Source organism: Hydra vulgaris, chromosome 04 (genome assembly GCF_038396675.1).
Source record: "Hydra vulgaris chromosome 04, alternate assembly HydraT2T_AEP".
NCBI classification, from domain to species: domain Eukaryota; kingdom Metazoa; phylum Cnidaria; class Hydrozoa; order Anthoathecata; family Hydridae; genus Hydra; species Hydra vulgaris.
In genome coordinates, this window is record NC_088923.1 from 42232456 (window position 1) to 42251907 (window position 19452).

The 19452-nt window shown below is 29.4% G+C and overlaps 1 protein-coding gene and 1 long non-coding RNA gene across 2 annotated transcripts; both read left to right on the forward strand.

Annotated features, from left to right (window-relative positions):
* The first annotated feature begins 397 nt into the window (after positions 1-397).
* LOC136079815 (uncharacterized) lies at positions 398-2649 on the forward strand. The gene is made up of 3 exons (XM_065796387.1): positions 398-481; positions 558-2097; positions 2445-2649. The coding sequence occupies exons 1-3, from the start codon at positions 479-481 to the stop codon at positions 2549-2551; spliced, it is 1650 nt and encodes a 549-aa protein (XP_065652459.1). The 5' UTR covers positions 398-478; the 3' UTR covers positions 2552-2649.
* A 4385-nt stretch (positions 2650-7034) lies between these two features.
* LOC136079083 (uncharacterized) lies at positions 7035-8191 on the forward strand. The gene is made up of 3 exons (XR_010637930.1): positions 7035-7138; positions 7797-7941; positions 8151-8191. It is a non-coding gene; the product is annotated as an uncharacterized LOC136079083 (long non-coding RNA).
* Positions 8192-19452: the final 11261 nt, after the last annotated feature.

Genomic DNA, 19452 nt, shown 5'->3' on the forward strand with positions numbered 1-19452 from the left:
GCTTGTTGAAAATTTGGAATGCTCAAAATATGAAATTGATATGACTCAGATTAGCAATATTTAACCAATTTATGTCTTGCATTGCATACTTTGCTATCGTACAATTAATATGCTCACATACAGCGATTAATTTGAATTACGAAAACATTAACTCACCTGATACAATATCAGCAACCAACTGTAATTTTTTCATGCAATAATCAACAGCTTCAGAATCAGTTTCATCTTTAGACCAGTATGATATAGAATAAATGATATCTGTCTGTGTTTTTCAAAGTTTTACTAATCGTTAAATACAGGAATGGCTCCCTATTTTGATTGGACGAAAAAAGATTGTTTTCCTTAGTCCGAAAAACAATTTTTTCTCGTTGCCGTATTTAAAAAAAGTTTATGCCTTTGTATGGATATATATAATATATGTAAAATATAAATGCGATAGAACTCGCTACTAGATTCTAGTATCTAATACGCAATAACGATGGTGAGTTTTAGTACAGTTTTATTTCATTAAAGATAATGCAATTTTTCTTCTTCTAAAAGACATAACTTTTGTTTAGGCATCTGCTAGCTTGTCTTCAAACAAGTTAAAGCTTAATCACCTTACGATCAACAATTATAATCGACATAATGCTTGCGAGTCACAGAAACAGTTTATTAAATCTGTTCAAGATTATTCTATCAAAACACGCCAGTCTCCTGTGGATATAACTGATGATGTATTTTCTCTTAAAAGTTTACCACCTAAACATCAGTTAATGAAATGGTCCACTGAACTATCATCTATGCGCAATAATATTGCGAGTGGAATCCATTATATAGAATGCAATCTAGGAAAGTTCATGTATGAAAGTGTTCAGCATCTAATAGCTCTTCATAGGGCTCAAGAAATGAAGCTAGCAGTTGATCAAGAGTTAACATGGTTTAATTCTCCCAAGTTAGTACCAAAATCAATCAGTATTTTTCCTTCTCAAAATTTAATAGAAAAGTTCAAAGAAGTGCTTTTTAGAAGGCCAGCTAATAAAGAAATATCAGAATATGCGATGAACCCTAATACTTTGGCTGAGTTATGTTGTGCTAGATGGCTTTCATCAGATCATATGCTGCAAATTTCTAGCATTTTAAACTCTATTCAAAGCCATTCAAAGGTAATTTATTTTAACTTTTTAGGAAATATTGAGCATTGTGTATCAAGAATAACTGTTGTCCCTGAAAAGCTGATCTTTATTATAAATGTTGGAGGAAACAATGAGAAAACATTTTCTGGCACAGATTTAAATGCAGGTTGCCACTGGACACTTGCAGTTTATAATAGTATTGAAGGTAATTTTTACTATGGAGATTCTTTAGGATGGACAGCTCCAGATGATTTTTTAACTAAAGTTAAATTATTAATCAGAAAATTGTATCACATAAGCGAAAGCTTTAATATCACTTATTGTCATGATCCAAAGACACACATGAATGGAGTTAAAAAATGCAGTTCTTTTTGCAAAGAAAATTATCCCATGCAGACATGTGGAAATATTTGTGGAGTTATTACCATAATAGTATGTGCAATCTATTGCTTAAAATATGACTACTTTAACTGTATGATAAATAATGGTCAAATAGAGAACAATAATTACAATTTTCTAAAAGACCCTACTAAATATTCTAAATATTTAAGATTAGTTTTAATGTCATGGTTTATCTCAAAAGAAATAAATCTTGATTTTGTTGTTCCTACCACTATTGTGCGTGAAGTTTCCACCAGTTTTGAAGTATGTGATACTGATTCTGATGAAGATGCCATGTATACAAATGTTTTCGAATCCAACATAAATAAAAAGAAAATGGCCAATGTAAAAAATACCAATTTTTTATCTTTAAAATGCGCAATTTGCACTATCTCTTTCACCCAAAAAAAAAACATGCTACGGCATATGAAAAATAAACACAAATCAATTGATGAAGCACAAGAAAATATTCAATCAGGAAATTCTTTTTGTCTTCAATGTGGATTTAAATGTAGGCGAATTAAGGATTTAAGAAAACATTTATCTGCAGTTCATTTTTATACCTTTCTGAAAGAAAAATTATCGTTTGCTAATTATCGAGGTAATGCTTTAATGTTTTTAAAAGTAAGTAATGTTTTATTTAAATATAGTTTAGAGTAAAAGTGCCATTTATATTGCATACAAGTTTTGTATTCTTGCTTTATTATTTTTTTAATATGTTAGTGATTATGTGTTGTGAAAATGATTTTGAATTTGTAATAATTTCAAACATAATTACTAACATGAATAGGTTCTAAAAAATATTTATTGCCTATGTTTTAGTCCAGTTCCTGTTGATGTTATGAATTTTTTTTATATAAGTTGTTACACAATGATAATTGTTTTCAAATTCATTTTCTCCTTTTTTGTCTTGTAGTGATTATTTGATTTTTGTAAATAATTTTTTAGAATTTGAAATGTGGAAATCAGATATTGAAAGTAATAATGCAACACAATATGTTTTACCTTCTGGTGAAAAGATTGATAAAGATGGTAGGAAAGTATCATACTATTAATGCTACAGAAGTGGATTTTATAAATGCATTGCGAAGAAAAGACTAGTTAAAAGTAGTGGTATGTATCAAGTAAATAGCGATATTTAGAAGAAGAAAAATATTTGTATTTGCCACAAATTTTAATTTATTAGCATTGTTTATCTAATTACTGTTTAAGACTTAATTCAGTGACCACTTTCTTATTTAATTTTTGTTAAATACATTATTTATTTCAAACAATATTAGAACACCTAATGTAAATATCTAAAAACTCTTAGACATGTTTAGTTTTTGTGTGCTATAGGTCACTTTGTTTTAAAAATCTTTTAAAATTATACAGATGATGATTATCTTTACTATATTTAGAGTTTTATGTATTATATATATATGATATACAAATATTATTTTAATCTATACCCAGTAGGCACGCAACGTTTTACTCACGTTTCAATCACGTTTATTTTAGGTGACTTTGTCCAGGTTACTATTTTACGTGAAAGTTACGTGTCAAAATATCGCGCCTAACGAAACTATTTTTATTCTTAATAAAAACCTGTGATAAGAAATATGAAATAATATTTTTTATTATATTATTTATTTTTTTATAGTATTGTTTTTGTATTCATTATATTAGTTATAATTATTTTACTGTTATGATGATATAATTAATTTTTATTGTAGTTTAATCATAGTTAAAAAAAAAAATTTGGTCTATATAATATCTTATAACGCAATGCATTTAAAACAGAACTAAATAGTCCAATATATTTTAAGTTGTAATATCTAATATCCAAATTACATCAAATTAAGTTAAATAAATTAGTACCAAGCATCCCTATTTGCCACACAAATAAGATTAAACTCAAATACAAGGTATGCTTTTTTTCTACTTTATGATATAATATTTTAGACTGGCGAATTTGTCCATTTTGCTTACTTAATTTAGTACAAAATAAGTTATGTTAAAACAAATTTAATATCAAATTAAGTAAGCTACATGGACAAATTATAAGTTCTAGCAGAACTTATTCTTGATTCTTGAGCAATAATAATGCCTGTAGAACTTCTGCACACATTATTGCTCAAAAGTCGATTAGATAAAAACCAAAAATAGATTTTCTTCTATTATTTGGTTTTTAACAACAAGGTTAAAGAATTTATCCAAGATAATATCAATAAACAAATATGTTATGTTATTTATTATTGATATATGTATATATTATTATTATATACTTTATCTTTTTGTAATATATGACATCTTGATCTTGTGCTTTACTTGTTAAAAAAGGTTAATACTTATTTATTTCATTTTTTGAAATTATTTAAATATTATATGATTAATATATATTTGAATTGTATCCCCCCCCCCCCATTTAAAAACAAGATTTATGGAATATAAGAAATGTAATTTTGCAACACATGTTCCAGTACTTTATAGAAAACCAATAAACATGAATAATTAAAATTATTTTACAGTGTATTTGACAATAAGTATTTAATGTTAAGTTTTTCTATGCTATGACATAAAGGCACTAAATCTTGCATCACTTTTACTGCACGTTCTGCACATATATTTGACCCTTGTGTTGGAATTGGTGTTGGCTCTGTGGACCAAAATGTCTTCAACAATTTTAATGCTTTTGGATGCTCATTGCATGCTTCTAATAGATGAACAAAATCTGCAGGATTGAAGTAGTGATCACCAAACTATATATCACCCCATGAACCACAGATGAAGTTGCATGCTGCTTGAGCAGATTTCGATTCTTGATAGTCTGGTATTAGAATGTAAGCAAGTAGAACAAAAATTACTCTCAAGTTCCATCTTAAATTGCTTATAGCAGGATGTGATTTGAAATTCACTTTTGGAAAGGTACCTGTGCTTTTGAACTTTTTATAACAAACTATTAAGTGATACAGGAAGTCCATGTCATCTCGCCAGCCTACCCAATTCACTTTTGTCAAAGGATCTCCAGTATTCTAAAGTAATAACTTCGGGTTCTTGGACTCTTGCCATAATCTTGTCACATATGGGTAATGAAGATTTGGTTTTGTTGTTGATCTTTCAAAAAGATTATTTATGACATGTAAAATATGGTGGTGGCATCCTAAAAAAGAAGGTTTTTCTAGTCCCATGGTTTTGAAATGTTTCTGTGACAATGTTACTACACCAATTCTTGTTCCGATATTTACATATGTTGCATCAGATACAACCATTTTTATGGCTGGCCACAGCTCATATTCATCCAGCACAAGTTTTATCCCATTAAATATTGTTTCACCTTTTCCATTCATCAGCTCAAGAACAGCAAGTCTAACCTCTTTCTTTTCATATTTAAAAACAACTACTTGATGTTCCATTTTCTCTATGTGTTTTCCATCAAAGTGTAAAGACCGCTTTTCATTTTTTAAGTTCTCCATATAATTTGCTTTCAACTTTTCTCCTTCTTTCCCGACATCTTTGTAGACACCACTATGAGTTGGTGTAGGAATAGAAATTCCATTTTTTGATAAAGTTTTGCAGACTTTATGTGCTTTTTTGGTACTAATCTTTGCAGAAATCACCAAATTTACAGACAAATTTGTTTTTTATCTTTTAGATGATGATGACAAACTTTCGACATCTTTAGCTTCGGTATCACTGCTGGAACACTGCTCTTCAGTTACTGAATAACCTCCTTCACTAGCTGATTCATTGAAATCTCAGTCTTGGCTGATTTGTTTTTTGAGCATTTGTTTCTTTATCAACACCAGTTTTCTTGGATGAATACCTTCAGTATCTCCAATAATGGCACAATATCCAACTATTCCATTTATTGACTTTTGCAGACCATAAAATCTTTATCTTCCTAACACAACCACTCACCTTTCTCATTAGTTTTGTTAAACAATCGGGTTAAATTTTCAGTTCCAGGTTTTCGACTATTTTTGTCAAGTGTTTTCAATACATTTTCAATTTTTCTTTCTGATGGTGATTTACCTTGTAAAATTGGAATATTCAGCTTTCTCCATATTAGTTCAATTTCTTTAGCCAACTCTCTCCTTTCTGCTTTTAACATTTGATGAGAAACTTTTAAATTAATCAATAATATGCTGTTCTGAAGAAATTTTATTCATTTCACTAATACTTTTAACAATAGCACATATTCTTTAAGTCTTAGCTTTTTCAAATCTCACTAAATTTGATTCCCAAACTTTCTTATTCTTGTCTGAAGCAAGACCATTTTTAGCAATATTTATAACTTATTAGGATAACATTAAAAAGGTAGGAAAAATTATTTTCAGCTTGGGGGGTAATCTTTTTCAAAAATTAACATTAAAAACTTATATTTTCTGTTTATAAATATAAATTCTCCACTCATGGTAACAGGGGGAATTAAAAATTCTTAAAAAATTTTTTTAGTCATACCCCTAATGTACAATATAATACAGGTTATAAACGCGGATTTGTTCAATGTTTCCCCCACAAAAAGATGATTATGACGCTATTGTATTTGAAACTGCATTATACTTATCTTTCAATGTTGACAACCTTCCAATATGTAAAGCAAGTTTCTCTCAAATATAGCATTGCTTTTTTTAAAAATTGTTTCATGATTTAGATCGAAGAAATAGCAACGCCAGAAAATCTTGTTGCCAAAACAGTTGGCGACTCACCATGTAAGACTTGTGTTAAAAATATGTGATTTAAGATAATTATTTAATAATCATATTATTATTTAAGTTTTTATTTGTTTCTTATTAGCTAAATTTGGTGTCGCTAGCTATTATTGGTGAAAATACCGACTTATTCATTAGATAAAGTTTGATGCATGCTCTTACCCAGTTTCCTTCTTCACGTTTCAATCATGTATATTTTAGGTGACCTCGTCCAGGTTACAATTTTACTTGATTGAAGCATGAAAGTTACGTTGCCAAAATATTGTGTATTTTGGAACTTTTTTTATTCTCAATAAAAACCTATGATTAGAAACTTCGAAAGATATTCTTTATTTTATTTACTATTTTTTTATAATATAGTTTCAGGAATTATATTTTTTGGGATATTCCCGGAATACCGGATATTTTTCTGAAATTTATCTTTTTCCAAATATCCGAAAAGTTTTCCATACATGCAAGTTAAAGTATATATTATTGTCATCAACTTGGCTGAATGCAAAATTAAGGGAAAAATTAGGGGGAAAATATTCTGAATTTTTTCAGGATATTTTCCGCAAACAATTTTCCGAATTTTTTAAATATAATGATTATATGAAATATATAGTTTATATATTCATTATTGTAATTACTTTTTACTATACTCTTATAATAATATAATTATTTTGCATTGTAGTTTTATAATAATAAAAAAAGTATCAGGGTATAAGATATTTCAGGGTATAAGATATATCAGGGTATAAGATATCTTATAACATCGCAATGCATTTTTGACAAAAAATAAAATGTCACATATATAATATTTTATCTAAACATATTGTATTATTTTATATCAACTTTTTGTCAATTTAGGTTTAATAAATATATTAAAAAGCTTAGTTCAAAATCGTGTAACGTTATGGCAGATAATTCTCATATTGCAACATGCTAAAGATCAAACCCTAATACAAGGTATACTTTTTTTTCTACCCTATTATATAATATTTTAGACTGTCAAATTTGTCGATGTAATTAATTTAATAATAGATAAGTTATTATAGCTTTTTTATTATTAAATTTATTAAACTACATGACAAATGATAAGTTCTGTATAAAATATTATTGACTAGGAAGATCCAATGGTATTGTTATGTTATTGCCTAGGAATATCTTTCTGTAGTAAGACACAATAACCTTTTAACTTTTAAAGTTTGAGAAAATTCACTTTTCCCTTTCTTCGTCTTCTTTTGTGATCGCACCCTGTAGCAAGAATTTAATTTAGTTCATATCTTGTTGGAGAATGTAACTTGGTTCTGAGTTGAATTTTTAGTACTCGGTATTTATTGGTGACCAAATTTGACAATACTTTATTATACATACTTTTAGTATCATACTTAATATATTATATATAATTAGGGGTAGATGAGGCACCTTAGCCGTGGTGAATGTTTCCACAGCAAAAGGAGCCTCAAGGTGAAAATCTCACCATGGTAGGAAAATCATGATATAAAATCCCCACTATAATGTTGTGAGGTTATGTGGTAACTATTACATTTTTATAATTTGTTATAATTGTTATAATTTTTCTGTGTGCATTCTAAAATTACATTTAATGTTCAAAACTTTGTAGATTACTCATTTAAAGCAACTTCGTGGGCTGTAACCTTTGCATCTAGTGAGTTAATGTATGAACAAGTTAATGCAGAAACAAGTGCAAATATAAGAAGATGGAAAACAAAGAAAACAAATTGTTTAATCAGATGTTATCACATAAGGTGAGTACACGTCTTTTTCTAATCACGCCCATCAGTTATTAACTTTATATATAGATATATATTTATCTATAGACAGACATTAGATATAGATATATTAGATAAACAATATTTTTTTAGACTTGTATTTTTTATTTTGTACTTCTTTTTTTTATTTATCTGTCGACTTTTTTGTTATGTCTTTTTTTATTAAATCCTTATTTATTTTTAAGCAATAAGAGTATAAAATTAGAAGGCAAATGACTTTTTTTTTAAAAAAAAGTCATTTGCCTTCTAATTATTTTTCTACATTGTAGTATTGTTTTCTTAAAATTATTTAATGATTTAGGTAAAAGAAAACAGCTAGAAAATCTTGTTGCCAAAATGGTTGGCAACTTACCAAGTAAGATTTGTTTTAAAAGTTTGTGATTTAAGATAGTTATTAAATAACCATATTATTATTAGGTTGCTGCAAAAATAATCTCGTTTTTCATATTTTATATTTTTGGATGAATTTTTGAATAAATTTATTATTGGCAGATGTCATGCTATATGTTATTTAAAAGCGCGTTTTTCGCTTGATCTAGTTATCGTATTGGTTTTGTTTTATAATAATTTAGTCATTTTTTACAGGACGTCAAATCTATCATGGACAAGAGACAAATTCGCACGATTTTTCTGTTCCAGTTCAAGATGGGCCGAAAAGCTGCCGACACAGCTCGCGATATCAACACTGCATTTGGCCCAGAAACCACTAACGAACGTATGGCACAGTGGTGGTTCAAAAAATTCCGCAGCGGTGAGGAGAGCCTTGAAGATGAAGAGGGTCGCGGACGCCCGTCTGAGATTGATGACGATCAATTGAGAGCCTTAATCTAAGCCGACCCGCGCAAAACCATACGAGAGGTTGCGGAAGAACTCAACGTTCATAACTCAACAGTTGATCGCCACTTGAAGCAAATAGGAAAGTCAAAAAAGCTTAGCAAATGGGTGCCGCACGAACTGAACGAAAATCAAAAAAATCGTCGTTTTGAGGTATCGTCTGCTCTTCTTCTGCGCAACAAAAACGATCCGTCTCTCGACCGGATCGTGACGTGTGATGAGAAATGGATCCTCTACGACAACCGACGACGTTCCGCGCAGTGGTTGGACCGCGATGAGGCCCCACAGCACTTCCCGAAGCCGAATCTCCACCAAAAGAAGGTTATGGTGACTGTTTGGTGGTCTGCAGCCGGTCTCATCCATCACAGCTTCCTGAATCCTGGCGAGACGATTACGGCAGAGAAGTACTGCCAGCAAATCAACGAAATGCATCAAAAGCTCCGATGTATGTGCCCGAGATTGGTCAATATGAAGGGACCAATTCTCCTCCACGACAAAGCCCGGCCGCACGTCGCACAACCAACCCTGCAGAAGTTGAACGCATTGGGCTACGAAACTCTTCCTCATCCACCATACTCACCGGACCTCTCGCCCACCGACTACCACTTTTTCAAGCATCTCGACAACTTCCTCCACGAGAAATGCTTCAAAAGCCGAGACGATGTCAAAACGACCTTTGATGACTTCATCGCTTCCAGGACTTCGGAATTTTACGCTACCGGCATAAATAAACTTGTTTCTCGTTGGCAAAAATGTGTTGATTGTAATGGTTCTTATTTCGATTAATAAAGTTTATTCTATGCTGAGTTATGTTTGTTCAAAGTTAACGGTTGAAAAACGAGATTATTTTTGCAGCAACCTAATATTTAAGATTTTATTCGTTTCTTTCAGCTAAATCTGATTCATTAGATAAAGTTTGATGCGTACTCTTATAGGAGAAAATATCGACTGATTCGTTAGATTATGTTTGAAGCGTGCTTTTATGGGAGAATATATCGACTGATTCGTTAGATTAAGTTTGAAGTGCGCTCTTTGTGGATCGAAGTGTGCTCTTCGTAAGTTGCAGATCTATGACTTTGTACTTATTACTTATTGGATATAAGGAGGATATTTTAACAAAAGTGCAGCTTTTATTACAAATTCAAAATGTTTATGTCAAGAACTAATATACTGACTAATAAAACCATGTAATTTAAAACGTATTAAATATTTCCTCGACGATGAGTTTTTTTTCTTTACACGAATCCAAACACTTCGTTTTTATTAAGCATAATTATTACTTAAATATTACGTGCCAAAATTAACGTAAAAAGCACGTCTTTTAGACAGTTCCTGGGGACCAGAAAGTTACCTAAATATCACGTGCCAAAAGTAACGTGAAAAACACGTCCATAAATCACGTGAATTGGTCATTTCATGGGGAACAAAAAGTCACCTAAATGTCACGTGCCAAAATAACGTGAAATTCACGTTTTTGTCACGTCGCTGTGCCTACTGGGTATGATCTCAGATATCTACTTAATAGGTACTCGAAAAACTGCTAAAAATTACACGTCCACACTTAAAGTTACCCAAACCGTAGATGGACATGTTATTGTTAATGCTTGTTATTCACACTATGGACATAAAAATGAAATTCAACATATTTCTCAATCAAGTGTTCAAAGGCAAGAAATTGCCTTTGAACACTTGATTAAGAAATAGTTAAGCTTACTGCTTTTAAAATTTTTAATGCTTTTGCTAAAAAAAAGCGGGTTGCAAATCTTCAGCATAAAAAAATTCCTATGGTATATCATATCCAAGGTACTCTTTGCACGGTCGAAAAAGTTTTTCAAATTGGCATGTCTAGAACATTTGCGAGCATGTAAATCACGATGTCGCATGCATTGTTCGTTTCTGCATTCAGATGGTTTTTCATATGGAAATTTAAAAAACTGATGAGCTAATTTTAACTTTATTTTGTAACTGTGTTTTTAAAAATAAAAAAATAAATTTTATTGTACACAAATTTTCTTTTTTTATCATTTTTCACACAACTTTTAGAAGTTATGCAATCCAAAGCATTGTTGAAATTAGGATTGCTAATTTTTTTTGTTGAGTAATTAGAACAGTTAATGTCTTGAGTTGAAAAATTCACTAATAATAATTTTATTACATTATTTATGATTTTTATTTTTTTAAACTTGAAAAATAAACTTTTCTTGGAATAATGCAAATAATTACAAAACTAAATGTCAATTTAATTTTTCGGTTAACTAATGAATATAAAGTCTAATGTAGTTTTTTGATAAGGGGTCGTCCATAAAATACGTCACACAATTTTTGACCGTTTTTAACCCTCCTTTTCCCTCCCCCCCCCCTCCCACCTTTGTCTCAAAATCGTAACACTTTAGAAGCAAGTTTTGTACGAGTCATCACAAAACCACCAAACCCCCTGCCCCTTATAGCGTAAAGTAATTTGTGGACGACCCCTAATCATTTCATTGAAAAAAAAAATATTCATAACTGGCTATAATCAAGGTTAAAAATTTTGATATCAACTTTTTTTCTAGTTGATGGAAGTTGAAAATGCGCTTTTTAATTTTTTCCTTCTTACAATTCGTGAATATTAAAAAAGCAACAAAAATTTAATTTTCGTTAGCATTTTAACATAAAAATAAATTGCAGAAAAAAGAAATTCATTTAGGTAACAAACACTTGCATGCACACAGCATGCAATTTTTGACATTGTTTTTATGGCAATCGCTTCTGACTTCGCTGGTAACCAGAGCAATTAATATTTTCAATTTACCTAAATTTTAGTGTTTTTCTGCAGTTTAATATATGACAAAATAAATTTTCTTATTTTAGCAACTCTAAACTTGAAAGCGCATGGGCAAAGCGCACTTTATGGACTTTCAGCATTAGATTACTTAGTGTTACATTTTATTAAAAAAATCACACTTTTTTGAAATGGGCTAAACTTGATATATATTGCATTGACAAATTAACTTTTTATTTACAAAGAATTAATGAAAAAGAACACATCGAGATGTATGCACTACACTTTTTTTATAGAAGTAATCTTTTAGACAGTTGAATAATTCTAAATTTAACAGAGATTTTTTTTCGGTAAAAGACTTTTTACCAAACAGTTTTTTTCATCAAGATTTACTAAATCATGACTCTAATAAGGTGTTTGATGTAATCACAAACATTACTCTGATTGATGTGACGTGCAGCAAATCTTCACCATCTGCATCTTAGACTTCATGTATAACTGTTTGGGGTGAATTATATAGATTTAATTATCATTTACTTTTGAATTTTACTTTGTAGCCTTCTAAAAGATAAACATATAAAGAATACATAAAAATTGGCAACACCTTTGTAAAATTTTATACAAGCTTAACACAAACACACAAGTGTTTAAAAAAAAAAAAGAAATGAAAATAGATGTTTGCTCTATAGTTATAAATACTCTCGAGTCCTAGATAAAAAAAGGGGGGACGTTTGTTAATTTTTGGGAAATTTTCCCACCCACCTTAAGCTTAATAAGACACCTCCCCCCCCTCTAAAATTCCCACCCATAGATAAAGAAAGAATTTTTATTTAGTATAAAAATAACAACAGACCTAATTAGCATATTGTTTAACATGATCACAATCAATAATATGACAGCTTTTAAGTTTCAATTAGCTCACTCTATTGTGTTATTGGTGTTTTTTATAAGTTTTTTTTCAGAAAAAAAAGTATGTTTAAGATAAAGCTGATAAAGTAACAACAATTATATTATTGAAGTAGGTTTCCTCATTCAAAAAAAAGTAAAAGCTGTATACAAAGGTAATTTAATTTAGTGAAGTAGAATCAGAGCTATTAATAGAGCTCAGAGTCTCCTATTGCTTGTTAACGTTGAAAAAGTGCCATGAGAGCTTGTGCGATGGGTTTAATGATATTCAGATGTTAAAAAAGTTCTCATGACTATGTATGAAAATATCACAACATAAATGAAAACAAAAGAAATAGAGTGTTAGTTTGAAAGTAAAAGTTGGTGTGCAGCATTGTTCAGTGATACACCCTAGGTTTTTATAACCGTCTTGTAATCTATTTGTAAATAGTTTAGACTTATTTTAGCATAAAAACTAATTTATGTAGTTGAAGGAGAATTAATATATAGTGTTGAAAAGTTTCAGTGTTGAAAAGATGGAATTGAAACAAAAGAGCTAAGGATTAACATGATAAAGACATTAGTCATCCAGTTAAGAATGACCAAGCAAAAATATCTGGGAAATGGGCTTGTGGAGTGTGTAGGAAGGTTACATTTTGTGAGCAATGAGTTCATAAAAAAATGTATTTCAACTGCTTTATACACAAGGAGCATTTATTAATTTTCAGAAAATTTTCTGAAAACTTAAATGTCACTAGTTGTCATTAGTTGAACAATAATATTTTATGAAGCTAACAAATTTGAAAATAAACTAAAATTATCATTTTAGTAAGATGTCATACATATATATATATATATATATATATATATATATATATATATATATATATATATATATATATGTATATATATATATATATATATATATATATATATATATATATATATATATGTATATATATATATATATATATATATATATATATATATATATATATAATTTTAAAAACACTTATCAAAATGTTTTCTACAGTTTGTTTCACCTTCAGCAGGTTTATCAAGAAGCTTCCTGATGATCCTGCTGAAAGTAAAACAGACTGTAGAGGATATTTAGATGAGTGTTTTTAATAATTTAAACCAAAAATATCTTTTAAGTCACCCGCAGTGACTTAAAAATTACCAATGGAAAGGAGATTCTGGTACAGTTCAGGATGTTGCTCAATGCAATGATTTGTCAAGTCTTGTGTATCAGTTATTCACTTGCAAATTTTCTGATGGATATTTTGTTAAGCTTGGAATTGATGGTGGTAAAGGTTTTCTCAAGTTTTATCTAAGCATTGTTGTACTGCATTAAGAGTAGATAGCAGCTTACCACCTCAAAATCAACCTCTCATTCAAAGGACTGGTAAAGACACTAGTTAAGAGATATATTGTTGTTGTGGTATCAGAAAATTTGCCAGAAATTTACTCCAACATTGAACAAATCTAGTCATTGAAAAATGCAAATAGAGTCAAATTTTAGAATACACTAGCTTACATAGTGTATTTTACAGTTAGATCGCTCAATGTTTTTTAAAGACATATATTTTAAAGAAAGATCTTGGCAGTAAGATCATATTTGTTGACATCCTAATAGTAAGATAAAATTTAGTTATAGAAAACTACATCATTTAAAAACTTAATTTAATTTTAACTTTTGACCTACATGTATTTAACTTTATTAGTTAATAAAACAATTTAATAGAGAATCATTATTTAAACAATATAATTTTATGAAGCATATCAATTTAACTTTTAATTTTATTTTGAACCAACAAACCTCTGATTGAAATTATTGCCATAGCTTAGAATGTAAAAGTATTGCCTTAGTAGTAGCGTGTAAAAAATTGTGTTGCTTTGTTATTGTAAATGTATAATAATACATGTTAATTATTGTAAATGTATAATAATACGTTTATAATAATTAATCTGAGTGTTACACACAGGTTAATTATTAAATGCAATAATGTAACAGGTAAATGTAATAGGTAAGTGTATTATAATACACTTACCTATTACATTTACCTATTACAAACCTGTGTGTAACACACAGGGTAACTATTGTAAATGTATTATAATACATTTACAATAACAAAACATATTATTATACAATCAATGTGTTAATAAAAAACACTGTATTTTAATAAAATACATTTATAAAATTATAAAATTTTTTATTATTTAATTATTTATAAAATCAATAAAATAAAAATTAGTAAATAAAAACAAATAAAATTTTTATTTACACATTGAATGTATAACAAAAAATAATATAATTTTATGTTTTACTCTCTGTACATGTTTTACTTAACACTCTCGGTATGTTTTACTTAAGAATAACATAAAAACAAACTAACAAAGTTAGTAAACTATAATACTATAAACAAATTAAAAACAAAAGCGGTAAATAAAGTTTAGGTAAATAAAACCTAAAATCTAAGACTTTTACAGGAATAGCTCCCTAATTTGATTGGTCAAAATATTTGCTCCGATCTAAAGAATATATTCATAATATTTCATATACATGTTCCATATATAACATATACAAGTCACGGTATCCGGTAAACTAGAAAAAATGTTTTTCGGACTTTGTGAAACAACATTTTTTCATCCAATCAAAATAGGGAGCCATTCCTGTATTTAACGGCTCCTAAAGTTTTTCAACTCTGCCATCATACATGTTTGTCATTGTTGATTCAGTATCATACCATTGATGGCAGAGATTTCTGCCAACAATTCTGTCTAACATAACATCATTTAAATCAGCAACTTGCTTTGTCGACAAGTTTTTATGTAAATTCAAAATTTCACTTGTTGTAAGTATAGATAATTGTCGCTCTAAATTTCGTTTTTCTTTTTCATCCATTTTTTGGCGTTTTTCAGTCTGTCTTTGAGAAATATTAGCCCTAATTTCAGCATATTGCAGTCGACTTTTTAGTCTTTTTTTCCTTGCCTCCTGCATAGCCCACCTAATAACGTTTTCTCTTGAATAGACGTCGAGATTTTCAAGATAATCCACTGTCCTATTCTTTTTTGTTCTTAATTTGCAAGATATATAATCAATTGATGCATTAGGGGATCTTCCTTTTGCAGCACTGAACATTCCCATTAACTCTTCACTATCTATGTTATGAAGTCTTGCACTTGCTGTCTCCTCTTTAAGTGTCTTTGTAATAGTAATGGAAAAATAGCGCTTGTGCTGACGATTTAAAACCTCTTCTATTGCAACAAGACAAGCCTTAGTCATGGCGATAAGCTGATCATCAACTGCACATGTCTTTGTAATCAATTGTAAAGTATATGGTTTGAGAATATTTCCAAAGAAATCTGTTTTCTGGTAAATAGAGCAGTAGGATTACTTTTTGAACTTTTAATTGTTTACACAATTTTTTTAACTAGAGCAATACCACCAACATGATCAAAATTTGCATTTTCGGATGATACATAAAACGTAGTCATCCAGGGTCCTGTAAGAAGTTTTCCAAATAATGCAAGCACACACATTTGTTTTATTGCAGTTGTATTATAAAATGCTTCTCGCAGAACCTTCTGTAAAGTTTTTCTTTTTATTGTTCCGATTTTCAAAAAATTCATAAATAGGCTATAGTATTTTATAAAAATGAAACTAGTGTGGAACAGAATGTGAAGCCTATTACCACGATACCTTGGAATGATACCTCGTGGAAGTTTGTTATTTTCTAAAAAAATTACAAATCCTTTTGGGTCCCCTTTCACATCTTTAAACCTCATCTTATTCATAGCTAAAACAATTTTGACTGCCATACAATCATATCCAAATAGTTGACAAGTTTCAGTTTCCAGAGACTTTAATGCTGAACGACATGAAATAGCAATTGTATCAAGAGGGTGCAAATGGCAGTTTAACTCATTCAGATTTTTAGCCCAGATTGCACAGAGTTTTTTTATTGTAAGATGGTATACCGAAACTCGATCGGACATGTTTGTTATATTTGAGATAATCAAAGTACGACACTCTTCAAAGGATTGCAAATGAAAGTTCGAATAAACTAAAGCAATATGATCTACTTCATTACATATATGGTTTGCATATTCAACTGCTGTCCCACCTGGTAATTGGTCGATAGCAATAACCTGGCATTTATTTTTCGATGTTAGGTGAATGCTATTGATATGAACGTCTTCTTGCGTTGTTGCATCAAACCCTAATGTAAGGTGGTTATTAGTAATAGCCCATTCTGCTACTTGCAGGTCAGCGATACTGCCTAGCTCACGAGCCATTTGCTCAACAGTAATACGGTGAGGAATGTTAGAAAAAACAACACCAAATTATTGCCCCTTTTTCTCAACAAGAAATGGTATGTTACTTGTAGGGACATTAGACAATAACATGCTGTAAATTATCATTCGCATTTGCAATAGATAAGTTTTATCATCTGACGTATTTGTATTAAGTATATTGTCCTCCTCCATCTGTGGCATATCATTTTCTAAGTTGGTAATGACCTTTTTATTTGTACTAATAGCAGCATTATGGATCTTTACTTTTCACTGCTTTTTTAGTACCAATAAGATTTCAAATTGTTTACTGTAGTAATATGTTTGTAGTTTATTCTTTAGGTCTCTAACCTCTGCTCTTAAACCTTTGATAACGTCTTCTTTTCTTTTAACACTTTGCCTTAAAACTTTTAATTTGTATGGCATAGTGTTTAATTTTGCTTTCACTTCAGCTATCTCGATTCGGTGTTTTGTGCAAATACTAGCTAAATTTGAAGATAAATAAGACAATCTACTTCTTAGTTTTTTTCTCCTAAGTGTCATATCCTGTCGTAAAGTATATCTATTTGACGGATTTTCACTAAAAGCTAAGCTTAATTGTTTACTTTGAGTTGGAGATGAAACACTGCCTTGGTGAGGTGGTACAATTAAAGAACATGTTGTAATTAAACTACTGGTTGTAGGCTGTAATGACTGTATTGTCGGTGTTGTAGCTAATAATAAATCATTAGCAATATTAGAGCTTGCAAAAGGCTTGCTGCAAAAGGCCAAAAAAATTTCATAATAACTAATCCTAAAAAAATGTTTTGCCTGATTTTCGATTTATTTACTAAATTCTCAATTTGACTTTTTGATGTTATGATTCTAAAATATTGAGTGACTTGATTATAAGTTTTAGTTGCTGATTCCCTGCAACTGACATAGACAAAAAGAATGTGTCCATTCATACACTCACTGGTTTGAACAGGCAAGGAGAAGTTATCAATTAAATACTTTTTGGCTGCACCATAAAATACAATACTTTTTTTGGGACCCATGATAGCTAGGAGGAAAATATTTATTAAGTATTGAAATCATAGTAAATATAAAATGATATTCAAAAAGTTTAAATACTTTAACCTAAAGAACATTTTCATTTCTTAATTAAAGGCAGACATAAAAATTTGGTTAAGTCTGCCTATAATTAGAAAACTTATTTTAACTGAACATAATAGTAAAAATAAAATTTAAATACGCTACTTACACTACTATAAACCATTGCAGAATTGTAATACTAGACAAACAATACATACCTGTTGCAAACAAATGTCAACAGCAAAGTTTTCAATTTATTTTTTTTAGTTTACTATGAATTAATTTAATTAATTAGAAACAGCAACACATATATAAAAATATATAATATACAATACAAATACATAATATACAATACACACACACGCATCCATGCACGCACACACACACACATACATATATATATATATATATATATATATATATATATATATATATATATATATATATATACATATATATATATATATATATATATATATATATATATATTTACATACAATATATTTGTGTGTGTATACAATACAAATATATTTACATTTATACATATATATAAAATATAACAAATATATTTTATGTATATGAGAAATAACTGTAAGAAATCTTTTTAAAAAAACATTATCTTGTTATAATAACCTAATAATTTTATTAAACTATGTTGGTTAATATTTTGCAACCAAATTGTAAATTTTATTTTATTTTATTAAGATTCAGCAATACACTATTGAAGTTTTCATTAACAGTTAAATAAGAAAGAGTAATAAAGTAAAATATTATCTACAGTTATAAACATTCACAATGCCACCATTGCTTCTTCAACTTATGCTTCTGTACCTTCCCCCTCTATAGTCGCTCGGTTTCCTTCCTCCTTGATATCTATTTTCTTCTGTTCCGCCTCTATATCTGTTTTCTTGCCTTCGCTCTCTATATACACTTTCTTCACTTTCTTTTCCTTCACTTCTGCGTCTTTTCGTGCTGTCCCTATACTTACTTTTGTCCTTTCTGTCTTCCAACTTTCTTCTGCTGACAGATCTTCCCCTATTTTCATATTTATCTGTCCTTGCCCTAGGAACTGAAAATAGTGTCAAGTTAGGCCATCTGAATAATGGTCTATCCTTCCCACCATATGCAACCCAGTTCACAAAGGACTTATTGGAATATGGTCCTGGATGTTTTAACCTGAAAACTTTATAGTCCTCATATGTAAGTTCTACAAGCAAAAACCAATAGAGAAATATTAGGAATTGTAAGAGTTAATTTGAAAAAAAGACTAAATATAACATAATTCGTTTTAGAAGTCAAATACTACAACAAAATAACAAAAAAAAAACTTACTGGTAGTTGACACTGGAGATATCACTAAAGGTTGTACAAAAAAGAATTTTATTCAAATAAGATAAATACAAATAGTATACGTTTTATAATTTTTTTGATAAGTAATAATTAAAGCCCAAGTAAAAAATTACATAGAACCTTACCAGTGCTAGCCAATGGAGGTATGACTAAAAAGTAATACAAACATAGTGTTATAAACATATAATACATCTACAAATGTTATGTATTTTATGATGTATTATCTTATCTTGAATCCAAATAATTAAACAAAACCTTACAAGTAGTTGCGGATGGAGATGTCACCG

Excerpts from the sequence above, each read along its gene's own strand:
- LOC136079815 (XM_065796387.1), top strand. Across the intron at positions 2,098-2,444 it reads ATCGTTTGCTAATTATCGAG|AATTTGAAATGTGGAAATCA; the intron begins GTAATGCTTTAA and ends ATAATTTTTTAG.